This window comes from Sciurus vulgaris (assembly GCF_902686455.1).
Source record: "Sciurus vulgaris genome assembly, chromosome: 16".
NCBI lineage: Eukaryota > Metazoa > Chordata > Mammalia > Rodentia > Sciuridae > Sciurus > Sciurus vulgaris.
The window spans coordinates 7,568,831-7,584,401 of record NC_136477.1 but is presented as its reverse complement, the minus strand read 5'-3'; the positions used below and the strand labels follow the sequence as shown (position 1 = coordinate 7,584,401).

Sequence of the window (15,571 nt, the reverse complement as noted above, 5' to 3'; positions counted from 1 at the left end):
TGGAATTATTAATGATCTTTTATGGATGTATATGGTGAACTGGGAGATGTCACCGAGTTTAAGAATGTAGAGGTGAGAGTTGAAACTGTAACTTTACTGTGAGCAATAGACAGGGGGTGTTTTCTAATTTGATTAGATCTAATAGAGTTGACACTGATTTTTGGTTTATAATTAAATTTAGATGGGGCAATAGTGAGTGCATAATAATTGGGAAATACTCTAATATGGGCAAATTTAGCAAAATTTGAATAATATTAGGTTTTGTGATTTAAAGTTAATAGATTAAGATCTACTGTGATGATAATGTCTACAATGTCAGTCAAGGGGGCTGTTATCTTTAGAGGCAGTGGTATGGTTATGAGTGGGATATTTATAGGAGGGATGTTGACAGAATGGAGAAATCCTACAAAATGCTGCCAGTTGTAAGGTGTTTACTTGAATTAATTAATAAATATTTTTGCTAATACAGGTCAGTGTTGCACATTGTGGCTGTCGTAGTAGAGCAAAGGAAATCCAGGCACATGCTGTAGACAGCAGTGAGGGACGTGGCAAAGAGGGTAATAAACATTGGTACAGACCCCACCATTAGGCTTTCAGAGTAGAGACCTGCTAGAAGAGGCATTCCTGAGAGGCCAGGCTTCCACTGGTGAGTGAGGATGGGTAAATGGTAAGTCTTAAAATAGGCCTCTTCTTTTTCTCAAATGTCCTTTTCACCATTCATGCTGTGGATGATCTGTCCAAAGCAAGTGAATAGTATAGCTTTAAAAACGGCATGGGTGCGGGTATGCAGAAATGTGAGGTGAGGGTGATCAACATCTATGGCAACTGTTATTCATCCCAAGGGCCTGAAAGTGGAGAAGCCAGCCATTCTATTTAAAGTCGTTCTGTGTTATGGCACAGAGAGTGGTGAAAGGGTAGCAAGAGCTCCTAGGCATAGAGCCAGTGTTTGATTAGATTAATTGTAGGAGCAGAGCAAAGGAATGGAGCATAAAGATTAAAATCACTATCCAAGGTCACAGAGCTGGCCAAATGCCAAGTCAGATCCAAAGCCCAGTTTGAAATATAGGTAGCTTTCCATTATAGCCATTGTGGAAGATGTGGGGTTTGAGAGTCAGGCTTTCTGGATCATGAGCAGTTTATTTTATTTTATTTTTTTAACATTTTACAGACTGTGTATTGATTCATTGTTCAAAAATGGGGTACACAATTTCATTTCTGTGGTTGTGCACGATGTAGATTCATACCATTCATGTAATCATGCATGTACATAGGGTGAGGATGTCTGTTTCATTCCACCATCTTTCATAACCCCCTCCCTTTCATTTCCTTCTAAACTTCCTCCATTCTTCTCTTACTCCCCACCTTCCACCCCAGTTATATATCAACATTCATTTATTAGGGAAAACATTCCACCTTTGGTTTTGGGGCTTGGCTTCTTTCACTTAACATGATATTCCCAATTCCATCCCTTTCTCTGCAAATGCCATAATATTATTATTCTTTATGGCTGAATAATATTCCGTTGTGTATATATACCAGTGGTGCTGTCTTCTGATTTCCTGGTAGAAAAGGAAGCACACAGCAGGTGATAAAGTCACAGAGAAGAAGATGAGTGAACCTTCTTATTCCCAGTGAAAAGGTGCCCCAGGGCTCCCTTCATTTCTCTGTTCCTCAAGCTGTAGATGAAGGGGTTCAGCATTTGAGGGACCACCATGTACATCATCGAAGCCACTACATTCTTAATGGAAGAGTCAGTAACTGCAGAACTCATGTACACACCAAAACCTGTCCCATAGAATAAGGACACAACTGAGAGGTGAGACCCACAGGTGGAAAAAGCTTTATACCTTCCAGACACTGATGGGATCCTCAAAATAGAGGACACAATTTGAGCATAAGAGAAAATAATCCCAGAGAGAGGGATGCCAGCAAATAGGCTTGTTCCCCAAAATACCAGCAAGTTATTAATTAGAGTGTCAGAACAGGCCAGTGTGATGACTTGAGTCAGTTCACAGAAGAAGTGGGGTATCTCCAGGTCTTTGCAGAAGGACAGCCTGAGCACCATCAGAGTGTGCAGGAGGGCATTCACAGTGGTGACCAGCAAGCAGAGTAGAACCAGCAGGACACAGAGGTGGGGTTTCATGATGACAGTGTACCTCAGAGGGTGGCAAATGGCCACATAGCGGTCATAGGCCATCACTGCAAGCAGACAATTTTCTAAACCTCCAAAAATCAAAACAAAGCACATCTGGGAGAGGCAGCCTGTGTAAGTGATGTTCTCATCCTGTGCTTGCATGTTGGCCAGCACCTTGGGGATGGTGGTTGTGCTTATACAGATGTCAGTGAAGGACAGGTTGGAGAGGAAGAAGTACATGGGGGTGTGGAGGTGGGCGTCAGAGCTGACAGCCAGGATAATGAGCAGATTCCCCAGGATGGTTACCAGGTAGAGGGACAGAAAGAAGCTGAAGATGAGGGGCTGCAGTGCTGGGTCATCTGTCAGCCCCAGGAGAAGGAATTTTGGAATAGCTGTTTGGTTTCTGCCTTCCATGTTGCTGGTGAATCAAACAGAAAATATAGGGTGGACAAAATGAATTTGGTGGTTTCTACAAAAGTTGCAGCCTGCATCACCTGAGTGTGCACATAAAGAGTCTTGGTGCCACTTTGGGCTTACCTTCTACAGGGCTGGGAATGTTGACAGTGCTCTATGTTTAACACAAACTCTGGGTGAACTTTCAATCTCTGAACTTTGAGAACCAGTGCTTAAAAACAAAATTTCATTTATATTGTGAGCAATATAAATATTTAACAGCATTTGGAAACTCCCTCAACTGCTCTTCACCTCAGATCCTCTAACCTCCTTTCATTGTACTGAGCACCAACTCAGTGTGGTCAATGACTGGGTCAGAGCTCAGGTCGTCTGACTCCTGAGGTGACTCTCTTGATCAATTTCTGCTAACATCTCTGGAACTACAAAATTGACACCACCCAATGACCATGAACATCTCAGAGTTTCCCTTTCTGATTTCTTTCTGAACATAACCCCAAATTTCCTCCTTGAATTTTAGTTATCCTCACTTCTATTCAATAACTTTATTGTGGCCAGTACAGTGCATTCACAGAAGTGGATGGGCAAAAATTAGAATAGATTGCCCGTGAACCAAAAGTTCAAAAGGCTTTTTCTGGAAGCTCAAGCAATAGGCTTTAATAACTACTTCTAAGGGAAGCTGAGAACCATGACAATGACATTCTTTGTCTTATCCGAAGAGAATTTATTTCCTTAGTGAGGTTGGTAGCATGTCATCACATTCAATAAACCAGCAAACAACAACATAACTAAATGAGAGAAAAAACTGAGGTGTAGTCTCCTGGAAAGAGACACAGCTTGTTGGTCATTGAGACACAGACTTAAAACATTATAGTCTTAGATAAATGGATGTCCCAACAGGCGTGTCCCTATACAGCAATGCTCTTCCTCTCATGGCACAAAGAACAGCAGTGGTGACAGTGAGGGTCACTTAAAATAGTAGACGCCACATTCTGAATTTAAGCCAGGCTGGAGCATTAGGTTTGTGAATGGGAACATCATCACCTGGATGAGAAGCCTGGTGTCCTCATTGCATAACGGGTGTGTCAGGTGTCTGCAATGAGTAATCAATACGCAGTGTAGCTCCACGTGCTCTGGTGCATACCTGAAGTGGGTACGACTTTCCTTTGCACAGTTAAACCTGAGCACACTTGGAGGGGAAGTTTCAAATGATAAGGAATGAAAAGAGCCAAGGCAGCCAGGATGTGTCAGGAATGAGGAATCATGGTCCTGCAATTGTGTATCATGTCTCTCTGTGTGTGTGTGTGTGTGTGTGTGTGTGTGTGTGTGTGTGTGAGAGAGAGAGAGAGAGGATGTGTGTGTCTTCCATGAGCAATAGCACCAATTTTACCCTCTCAGAGGGAAGGAAGTGATTAGAGCTAACAGGGACAATATCTTTAGCAACATGAATCCATATTTTGGGGAAGAATTTCTATATTAGAACTACCAGTGGGAATATTGTTTACATAGAAAATTAAATAAGGAAAGAAATATCAATTATACCAACATTCATTAGGACCGAACATAAGGTGATACTGTACACAGCAATGAAAATGAATTAAATAGCAAATAAATTAACTGCATCACAAAAGTGATTACTATCTCAACTAGAAAAACTTTATATGAAAATGTCTGTACCCTGAGAAAATTTTCAGCATATTTGAGCCTTCACAGGTACACATATTTTCTTTATGGGATACTTACGTAAAAAAATAAAATACAGAGAATGAGAATAAAGAAGTGTTAGATATCCATTCATCGACAGGCAAACGTTCATACACACCTCCATCTTGACCTGTTTGTTTTTTTCACTTTTTAAAATTTGTTCTAATTAGTTACACATGACAGTGGAATGCATTTTGACACATCATACATAAATGGAGTATAACTTCTCATGCTTCTGATCGTATACGTTGTAGATTCACATGTCACATAGTTATATATGCACTAGGTATTTTTTATTACATGAAACAAGAGAGGCAGAAATGAAGCCCCCACCCCACATTATACATTTGCACAAATTTGATTTTTTTTACTTCATTGGGAACATTAGCTCTCTTTCAAGATCTATGTTATTGTCTATTTTTACTGCACATGGTAGTATTCTTCCAAATAATCACTGTGTTTTGTTCCACATTGTAAATCTGTATACAAACAAGACTAGTGTGCATGTCAGTTATGATCGGCATTCACGGGTCATCTGTTTTTTGATTTGTGATGACATATTTAGTCCTCCTTCATCCAACTTAAACACACACTCTCCTGCTATACTGCCGGGATTTATTTCTACATCCCTTAAGTGATAGTTGTTATGGTGACTGCCTCTTTTTATTGACTGTGAGTGTGAAACCTGCATTGTGGGGAGAAGATGGTCCTTCCCAAGCCATGGAGAACTGAGCCAGAGGAAACCACCCCGCTGACACAGTGACTGCTGGAAGTCCAGCCTCCAGAGCTGCCTGGAAATAAACTCCTGCTGTCCAGTTACCCACTTGTACTAGTTTGGATAGAAAACTGAGGAAATGAACACACTTCACTACCCGTTTTCAATACCACCACAGGATTTCAAGTCAATACCAGAACATTTATAAATAGCCTCTATGTTGGAGGAGGCTGGTTTCAGCTCAGAGGGAAATGGGTCCTGGCCTTGAGGAAAGTATGAGACCAGCAGCATCAGAGCTGGGAGCCCTGGTGTGCATGCACCTGAGCGCTTGTCAAGAGGGTGACAGACAGTTGGGAGGGGGTCAAGGGGCAGTTTTTCCTGATTTCAAGCGTGTCCTCTCCTCACTGCTTCCCCAGGAGGTGAGTTCATAAAACGCCTGCCCTCCCTCCCGAAGCACTAACTAAGCAGCCGTCAGCTACCTGGCCGACTTCACTGACAATGTTGTCCAGCATCTCACCTGGAGTGGGAAGACAGAAGTTCAGGTCACCAAAAGGGAGACCGGTGGATTGACTTTCCTAGTCAGGGAGGCTCATCTCTGGGAGGAAGCCCAGCTGTTACTGCCTGGCTGGGGCAGGGCTGTCAAGTGAGGTGGTCACTGGCTGACTCCTGCAGTCTCTGTGTCCCTGGGGCTCAATATCCAAAGCTGCTCATTAGACCAGCATTCTTACTTTCATTCTGATCCCAGGGGAGAACATCCTTAGAGAAATACTCATACCTCCTTGCAGATGGGAGCTGAGGAAGGTGACTTCCTGACCCTTGAGGTCCGCACATAGCACCCTGTTCTCTCCGTTGCATCTGTTCAGTGCTCTTACTTAGACTGGCACACATTTCACATGGAGCTCTTTAAATAAATTCCCACCTTCTGTTCAATCTATACATAAAGACATCTCTGTGTATGTCTTGATATCAGAAAATCTCATTCAAATTCAGGTGTGAAAAAGTGGCCCACATATATAAGTATGATTAATATAAATACATACATCAGCAAACACAATGCCAACACTCATGATTTATCTTCTTAAAAATCAGTTAATGTTTACTGAATACTTGTAAATTACATTCTTTCTTTTACAAGCTAGTTTCTAATTCAGTTGATGACTGCTGAATGTAGAAGTTATGAGAATAGCTCATACTCTCTTTTTAGAGTATTTTTTAAATTATTTTACTTTGTTCTAATTAGTTCTACATGACAGTAGAAAGAATTTATACTTTTTGATAGATCATACATAAATGGAGTGTAATCTCTCATTTTTCTGATTATTCATATTGTCGGATCACATAGGTCATACAGTCTTTTGTAATTCTGTCAGAATACTTTCAGTGTGCAGTGTTCCTTATTTTTAGCACATTATGAGAAAAACCTGTGGTTCTTCATCTTCAATTAAGTTAATTCAATTATAAAGCCTTCTGACGATGGTGGTATGCACACATGTCTATGCACTTGGCACACTTGGACAGACTCTCACTTAATCAACAAGTGTGGTGTTCCGTCTTAATGCCACTGTAATATCTGAGATTTGGGAACATCTAAATTTTACATGTACACTGCCATATTTTACACCATATTCACGTAATCTATATAAATACATAATTTCCAAAACAGGTTATCTGATATTTAGAGCCAGATGGTTCCATGATGTCCTTCAGCACCATCTCAACTCCATTCCGTTTTTTAAAATAGAGCAATAGACAGTCATCACTGAGATCATAAAAGAGAAAAATTAGATGGAATTATCTTTGCAAACAAAAAATAAAAATAAAAATCAAAGCTGGCATGATGAGTGGGCTGAAGCCAAAGGAGTCTCCGGATTTAGCTCCATAAATAATAAACTTACTTTTTCTAGGTGATAAGGATTCCATGTCTTCGATGGGAATTAGTTGCAAAGGACAGAGACAGAGGTTTTTATTTTTCCTCTTTCATTTTAAATTTGTTTTTTTCCTTTGATTGCTGTATGTGATTCTTTTTATTTTTAAGTTTTCACTTTATTTGTTCTAATTTATTGTCTAAACATTTGTACATATTTATGAGGTACAATAGGATTCTTTGATTCTCTTGTACACTGGGTGGTGATGATCTTAAACTTATCATGTATCTGTGATGAGATTATTCAAATGTTCTAACTATTATGAGGTAAGTATTATTGTTATTATATTGACCCTGTTTTGCTACAAAGCATCAGAACTGGTTTATCATGTCAAACAATAACATCGCACCATGGGATTGTGGAGGTGGGGGTCAGAGCTGACGGCCAGGATGATGAGCAGATTTCCCAGGATGGTGACCAGGTACATGGACAGGAACAGGCTGAAGATAAGGGGCTGCAGTGCTGGGTCCTCTGTCAGCCCCAGGAGAAGGAATTCTGAAACAGCTGTTTGATTTCTAGCATCCATGTTGTTGAGGAATCTGATGGAAAAGATAGGATGAAAAGGTAATAAATGTATGGGCAGCAGCAGCACCACCTAGACTCAGGTTTGAAAACCACACCTGCCACATGATGATTTTAGACTTCTGGGTTCCAGAACTACAGGAAATAAATTTCTGCTGTTATACCACCCAGTTTGTGGTTCTTGGTTATGGCAGCCCTGGCAACTAATAGACTCACAAAACCCCTCACCAGCGTATCTATAAGAAAAGAAGTAAATTTCAGAAAAGAATTTAACACATCACAAAGTAGAAGTGGCAGATTCCTGCACTGAAGGTAAAAGGCTCTGGTAGAGGATGAGACCAGCCAACAAGAGCTGGGTCAGTACTGGGAGAAATGTGTAGGAGAATGGGTCATGGGGGACAGACAGTGGGCAGGAGTGTGGTGGGGGCTGTTTTTCATCATGCTTCTCTCTTCTGATCCTTGTCCCCTCACTACTTCCCAGGATCTGATTCTACTTACCCCTTTCCAAAGCATTTGCTAAGGGTCTTTGTCTTACCTGGTTGACTTCAAGAGAAATATTGTCCAGCATCTCACCTGGAAATTGAAGGTGCAACCTCTGTCCTCAGGAAGTGCAGACAGACAAATGAGTCAGAGGCTCCTGTTTAAGAACGATGGCCTGTGGGAAGAGGTTCAGGTGAGATTTGCTTACTGCATCAAGGCTGTTGAGTGAGGTGCTCACAGGCTGACTCCTACCTGTCTTTATGTTTGGGGCTCAGTATCCAGAGCTCCTCATTAGAAGAGGTATTTCAAGTTCACTCTGATCCCAGGATTGCATGTCCTTAAAGACCAACCTACAGAAGTGAGGAGATCAGGACAGCAAATTTCCCAGTCCCTGAGGCTGGGTGTACACCACCCTGCTCTCTCCATCTCCATGGCTCATCTCCATTTCATGGAACTTGCATGCAAAACACACACCACTTGCCTAGTAAATTCCAGTATTTTTATTATGGGATACATAAAGGAATCTCTATGCAATTACTGCATCAGGGACAATGAGTCCTATTTTAGGTGTGAATATGTATTTTATATAAGTAGGTATTAATTATGTAATTATAAATATTAACTAATATATTTAGAAAATATAAGCTTTCAGAGGTGTCTTTTCTTATGTATCACTGATTTTTACTGAACATTAATTTTTGTTCTTTATATTTTGCACAGAAGATACTCATCTACTTATTTGATTAAGGCTGAATGCCAACTATACCAGCAGGACCACAACTCCCTGGTTATAATTTTATTAAAAATGTTTCATTATTGTCAAAAGAGTTTCAATAATTTTATTCACAAATGGGGACTATGAGTTGAAAGTACGGTTCTTATTTTTAGTTGAGGTGTTAATTCAATCACACAATCACCAAAAGGCAGTAGTGTGCAGATGTGTCCTTACAGTTAGCACATTTGGTCAGATTTTGACCTCTATTTAAAAAGCAATCCTGCTCCATGTCTGTATTCTCTTTTAAACCTTGCACATGTAAGAACTTAAGGATATTTGTCTGTCAACACATTTTACACCATTCTATCTCAGTCCTATTTTTGTGTGTGGTGCCAGGGACTGAACCCAGGACCTTGTGCATGCTAGTCAAGCACTTTACCACTGAGCTTCACCCCCAACTCCATGTTAACTCGTTCTATGTGAATTGATGATAATTTTTAAGATGCATTATTTAGAATTTAGAGGAAGATGGCACTGTGATGTTTTCTTTTACCATCTTAACCCTAGTCTCTTCCCAAAACAGGAATACTAGATAAAATATTAAAATTGTCAATAGGACTATAAGACACGGTCAGTTTTCCATGAACCACCAAAAGGACAGTAACACCTAATGAAAAATTGTCCCAGTTTTAAAAAAAAAATGCAAACATGATATGGTGAGGGAAGTGAAACCCAAGGGCTCTTGGATTTATCTCCATAAGCAAGAAAATAGTTCATATGTCAAGGTAATGAAGAATAACTATCCTAGGAGGGGATTAATTTACAAGAACAAATGAAAGTTTTCTTTTTAATTCAAATAATTTGGTTTTATTTACTCATATTATTTGCATGCATTTTTGAGGTACGCGATGTTTTGATTCTTTTGTAGAGATAATTTTAATTAGACATAATTCAGGCTAATTAGCATATCCATTTCCTAAAATGCTATCTTTTTTCTTTGGTTAGCACATTCATGTTTCTGTCTTCTATTTGAAGATATGCGATGCATTTTGTTAATTACATTCATTCTGTTGTGCCATAAAGCACAACTTATTCCTCCTATCACACCTGAACACTATACCTAGTGATTGACCTCCTTCGCTCCTCCCTCCGTACTGTGCTCCTTCTATCTGGTGACCACTATTCTGCTCTCCACTTCTTTATCAATTTGGTTGGATTCATACATGAATGAGATCGTGCTGTTTGTCATTCTATGCTTGAACCATCTTGCTTAACACAGTATCCTCCAGGTCCATGTACATTTCTGCAAACAACAGGATTTCATTATTTTCATGACTGAATGTTATTCTGTGGTGTGTATACACATGCACATGCTGACAGCTGTGAGATTGAGCAATATTTTAACATGTGATCCTTATAAACAGCATAGCAGGGAAGTCAGGCTAGGTGGGCAGGTCATGCTTGACATGTAGGGTTAACAAGATACATGGTTGAGGAAATGGGCATGGATTTTTTCAAATTATTATTTTCTGAAAATTAGTTGAAGAACATTCAACTCTTGCCAGGCACTGGGGTGCACATCTGTGGTGCTGGGTACTCTAGATACAGAAGCAGGAAAATCACAATTTCAAAGTCAGACTTAGTATCTTAACATGGCCCTGTCTCAAAAAAAAAGTGAAAAGAGTGGGAGGCTGGGGATGTAGCTCAATGATAGAGCAACCCTGGGTTCAATCCCCAGCACTAAAAATACAAGCTACACACTTCTAACCAATAATTACCTGCCAAATATAGAATGACCTTTGATTTTGACTAGGAAATGCTAAAGAGAATATTGTCATCATATTTCACAATTACAGGAAGACAAATACCCCAATTCCATTGATAGCAATTTCACATTTTTTTTATGGTTACTGCTCATCACGTGAAAATAGAGTGAAATGAAAATCAACAAACGGGGACGAGACTTAAAAGCATCATGCACTCTAGTAAAGCAATGAAGGCCCAACTGCCAAGATGCAGAGCTCACTCACAATCTTTAAACCATCTCTGAGTCAGACAGAAGCACACAGCTCTAACTCATCCTGGAGCCACAGGCAGAGGGGCGAGAACAGTACATTAGAGATCCAGCAGGTTCATTTTTTGGATAGATGTGTGCAATCCTGACCATGAAAAACCAGCCTTGTTAATCCAATTTCTCTCTATGTAAAAATAGACAGTACACGTGGGGCCCAGTAAGATGATCTGGGATAAAGTTCTCTGCAAAGATCCCCTTTGGACATAAGGACCTCTCACCCTAAGACTATGAAAGGTCATGTTCACAAGTGGACCCAGGGCAGGGCACTGTTTTCTGCCTCTGGCATCAGGTCCAGGCACAACACCTGAATCTGTTGCAACCACCTGGTGACTCTGAGGAGCACAGGTCAGTGGAAGAGGCCACCTCATGCAGGACACTGTGAAGCCCTAGTCTCTGAAAATGTATATTACCAACTTCTGAAGTTCTTGTAGCGAAAAATAATTCTATTTATTGTCCCAATATATTACATGTAGAGTTATTTTTTCTTTTCTTTGAGAACTTCTTTACTAATGGAGTCCTGATATCATAAAACCATCTCAAACCCCTGACATAGTCTATTTCTGTGAAGTTTATAAATAATGAAACTGAAGAGGGTGGAAGCTAACATGACCTTTTAAGGATACAGCTTTCAAGAGAATGTGTCAGTAATTTTGCTTCTCAGGAACGAAAGTTGAGTTCTTTTACCTCATTGTAATTCTACCTGTGGCTGTAACCCATGTAGCTGTAACCATGGGCCTAGGCTGAATCCAATCTTTAGATATTACCACAGCCTTGCTTAAAACTGTGCCTGCCCTATTCACCTCATACAACACTCCTTATTCTGAGAATGATCTATAAAATCTCACTAAAATGAACCCCCAACTCAACTCTGTCGGATGGAGTCAGAGCAACAACATGGAGCTGAGAGTTTGAAATAGTGTCTTTCAAACATCATACAGGGGACAAAAAGTCAGGAAGATTTGAAGCCCAAGTTGAAATATAATTAGACGTCTTGCCATCTAATCACATCTGGAAGAACTTGATGATGAATAAGTAAGATACTCTGAGTCACAATTATTTGTATTACTTTAAATGAATCTGGAAACCCAAACCCATAACACGATCAGAGTGAAGGCATCCCAGTGATGAGATGTCTCAGGGCTCCTTTCATTTCCTTGTTCCTCAAGCTGTAGATGAATGGGTTCAGCATTTGAGGGACGACAATGTACTTCATCGAAGCCACTATATTCTTAATGGAAGAGTCACTTACTGCAGAACTCATGTACACACCAAAAGCTGTGCCATAGAATAAGGACACAACTAACAAGTGAGACCCACAGGTGGAAAAGGCTTTATACCTTCCATCCATGGATGGCATTCTCAAAACAGAGGACACAATTTGAGTATAAGAGAAAATAATCCCAGAGAGAGGGATACCAGCAAATAGACTAGTCATTGAATAAATCAAGAGGTTATTGATGTGTGTGTCAGAACAGGCCAGCTTGATGAGCTGAACAAGTTCACAGAAGAAGTGGGGGATCTCCAGGGCTGTGCAGAAGGACAGCCTCAGCACCATCAGTCTGTGCAGGAGGGCATTCACAGTGGTGACCAGTAGGCAGAGTAGAACCAGCAGAACACAGAGGCGGGAATTCATGATGGTTGTGTATCTTAGGGGGTGGCAAATGGTCACATAGCGGTCATAGGCCATCACTGCAAGCAGACAACTTTCTAAACCACCAAAAATCAAAACGAAGCAGACCTGGGAGATGCAGCTTGTATAACTGATGCTCTGAGAGTGTGTTGGATGTTCACCAGCATCTTGGGGATAGTTGTTGTGCTTATACAGATGTCAGTGAAGGACAGGTTGGAGAGGAAGAAGTACATGGGGGTGTGGAGGTGGGCATCAGAGCTGACAGCCAGGATGATGAGCAGGTTCCCCAGGATGGTGACCAGGTACATGGACAAAAGAGGCTGAAGATGAGGGGCTGCAGTGCTGGGTCATCTGTCAGCCCCAGGAGAAGGAATTCTGAAACATCTGTTTGATTTATGAGTTCCATGTTGCTGGTGAATACAATGGGAAAGACAGGAAAAGACAGAATTAATATTTTATGTACAAATAAGAGCAGAATCCACCAGGATCATGGTAATACAAAAATTCTTTATTACACTTTGGACATTATTTTGATACACTATGGGAATATAGAGTGCACCATGTATCTTTGGATAAACACTTCCAGTAATCTAACCATCTCTAAAGTTTGTTAGCCCATGTTCTTAATTTTTTTCTCACGTCGATTGTGAAGCACAAGAATATTCATATCTTTGCTTACATTCTCCCACCATTCCACTTGTTCGCATCTTCTCTAATCTCCAGTGCCTTTATGGAACATTTTTTCAAATATTGTGCCAAGTGGTTAGACCAAGATTAAGAATATGACATGGGCTTTCCTTCAGAATTATCCCAAGACTTCAAAGAAAAAGAAAGGTCAGAATGAACTTAAGGAATCTGTTTTCTTGAGTAATGGTATTCAACTTTGCCATGACTTGGAATCATCTGAAGGGCTCATCAAATTACAGATGAATTGGTCCCTGCTTTCATCTCATGGACCCCTGAGGACAAGACCCATGCGACATATCATCAGTGTTGGGCAAAAACCAGATCAGAGCTCAGATCATCTGACTACCAAGGTGACTTTCTTGATCAATCTCTGGACAGTACAGAACTAGCATTGCCAAATATTCATGAATTTATCATATTACATCATATAGTCTCTTTATAATCTTAATAGATTTTTCCTGAACATAGCCCCAAAATTCTCTTGATTTTTAGTTCTGAACCAATTTTGCCCATTAGCAGGTAGAGAGTATCCACCCAACTGGATGAGTTCAAGTACTAGAAAACGTTGCCTATCTACTGGAAGCTTATTTAGATGTAATTGCTAAAGCAGTTTGCCTTGGAAATGCAGGCAAACTGCTTTAGGAATTAAGTCTAAGATAAACTGGGTAGCCATGCTGAAAAGATTATCTGTTTTATCCTAAAGAAACTTCTTCCAATAATGAGATGAATAAATAAAAAAGAAATAGCTAAATGAGAGAAAGAGTAAAATGCAGAAGCTACTAAAAGAGAGAGAAATAAACACAAATTTTTGCTGTTCATAAAATAGGGATTTACAAAGCTACAGACTTAAATCATCAGGGTTCATAACAGGAATGTCCCTGAGAGAAATGTTCTTCCTTTCCTGAGGGAGGAAAAGCAGCTATGACAGGAAGGACCATTGGTATGACATTTGACTCACACATCTTGAATTTAGTCCAGGACCCAGCAAGAACAGCCAACAGTGTTTTAATTAACTGTGCTGTGTTAATGATTTCTCAATGTATACTTCTATAAAGATCACATGCTTGTCTTAATTATATACGATTTTTATTTGTGCAATAATACCTTGGTAAATTTGGGGGGGGGAACTCAAGGGGATAGTTTAATAATGAGAAATAGAGGAAAATAATCCAATGTAGGAAAGGTGGGATACTTGTACTGATACTGCCTTTCATCTGGTTTTAGGTGGTGAAAGAATGAGAGAGAGAGAGAGAGAGAGAGAGAGAGAGAGAGAGACAGAGACAGAGACAGAGAGAGACAGAGAGAGATTTCCATGAGCAATCGTGCCTGACACCTCATTTCTGAGAAGGAAGTCATAGGTCAGCACAGTCAAATCAAGAGGAAAACATTTCTAACTTGATGAATGCAAATTTCAGGGAAGAGTTTTTGTCCTAAAACTACTTCTGGGAATTCTCATTATGCACAAAAGTAAGCAACATCAGTGATACCAGTGATCATTTGTCCTAGATATATGAAAACATATATACAAGGAAAGTGAATTAAATAATAAACTAATTAGATGTATGAATCACAAAACCTGAACACCTAAAGTAGAAAAAAGTATATGAAAAATTCTACACCATGAGAAAAATTTAAGTATTTTTGAATCTGCACAGTTATGCCTATTTTCATTAGGAGACATGCAGACAAGCTAGTAAAAGTACAGAGGATAAGGACATGTGGACTACACAACAATCATCAGCAAAAGATTCACACACTTCACCATTTTACTTTAGTTGATTTTATTGCAACAAATAATAGGTGATACTTGAGGCTGTCACTTCATTATGTTTTCTCTTCCCTAGGGAAGTTACAACTCTATCGTGATATACATTATTCTCATAGTTTGGTAATATTCTCCCAACTGACAAATCCACAAATTTTCTTTTGCATTTTAAACATTTTAGATAATTGGATGTCTTCCGTATATGCATTTACCATAGAAATTCTGAGACAATACTTTTAGTAATGTCGATCAATTTAATTTTTCTCTTATTAATTGAAAGTAGTCCACTGTACCTTCACAATATAATTTATTTTTGCCTTCTCTGATTGGTGTATGGCTACTGATTTTTATCTACATATCCAATATAGAAACATGCGTGGGTCTCCCACTTTTAAGGAGGCATGTCTTTGGGGAGAATCAAAACAGAAATAGAGGCCAATAGCAGTGAACTCTGTGTGCTTGTTATTTTATTACTGCACTTTATAGACCAGAAAAGGATGAAGCAAAATGTCAACACAACTTAGTGGTGGAATGAAGCGAGGTGCGGTCACATGTCACCATTGCTGCTGTTAGTGACACTGTTCCTGCAGCTCCTGTTTAAAATATTTTCAGAAAAGGCAGCACAGGGCAGAGGAAGCTGCAGGTGAGGCTGTCTACCTCTCCACTTCCCTCCTCAGAGTCCTCACAGCTGCTGTGCCAGGACCGTCCAACCGTCCTCTGTAGAATCATGTATCAAGAGCTAGGGAGAAGATTGAGCAGAAATGGCTGGGGCTGATTTCTATCCACCCCCAAAGTCACATTTTGAAATC

At 39.9% G+C, this 15,571-nt stretch overlaps 1 protein-coding gene and 1 pseudogene across 2 annotated transcripts; both read right to left on the bottom strand.

Moving 5' to 3' along the window:
* Positions 1–1,594: 1,594 nt before the first annotated feature.
* Positions 1,595–7,415, bottom strand: LOC306647088 (olfactory receptor 7G2-like; the record flags this gene model as incomplete). Its single annotated transcript, XM_079116114.1, has 2 exons — positions 1,595–2,380; positions 7,248–7,415. The coding sequence occupies 2 exons, from the start codon at positions 7,413–7,415 to the stop codon at positions 1,595–1,597; spliced, it is 954 nt and encodes a 317-aa protein (XP_078972240.1).
* Positions 7,416–11,782: 4,367 nt separating this feature from the next.
* On the bottom strand, positions 11,783–12,716 carry LOC306646141 (olfactory receptor 7G2-like; annotated as a pseudogene). Its single transcript has one exon. The product of its transcript is annotated as an olfactory receptor 7G2-like (transcript).
* Between the last annotated feature and the right edge of the window lie 2,855 nt (positions 12,717–15,571).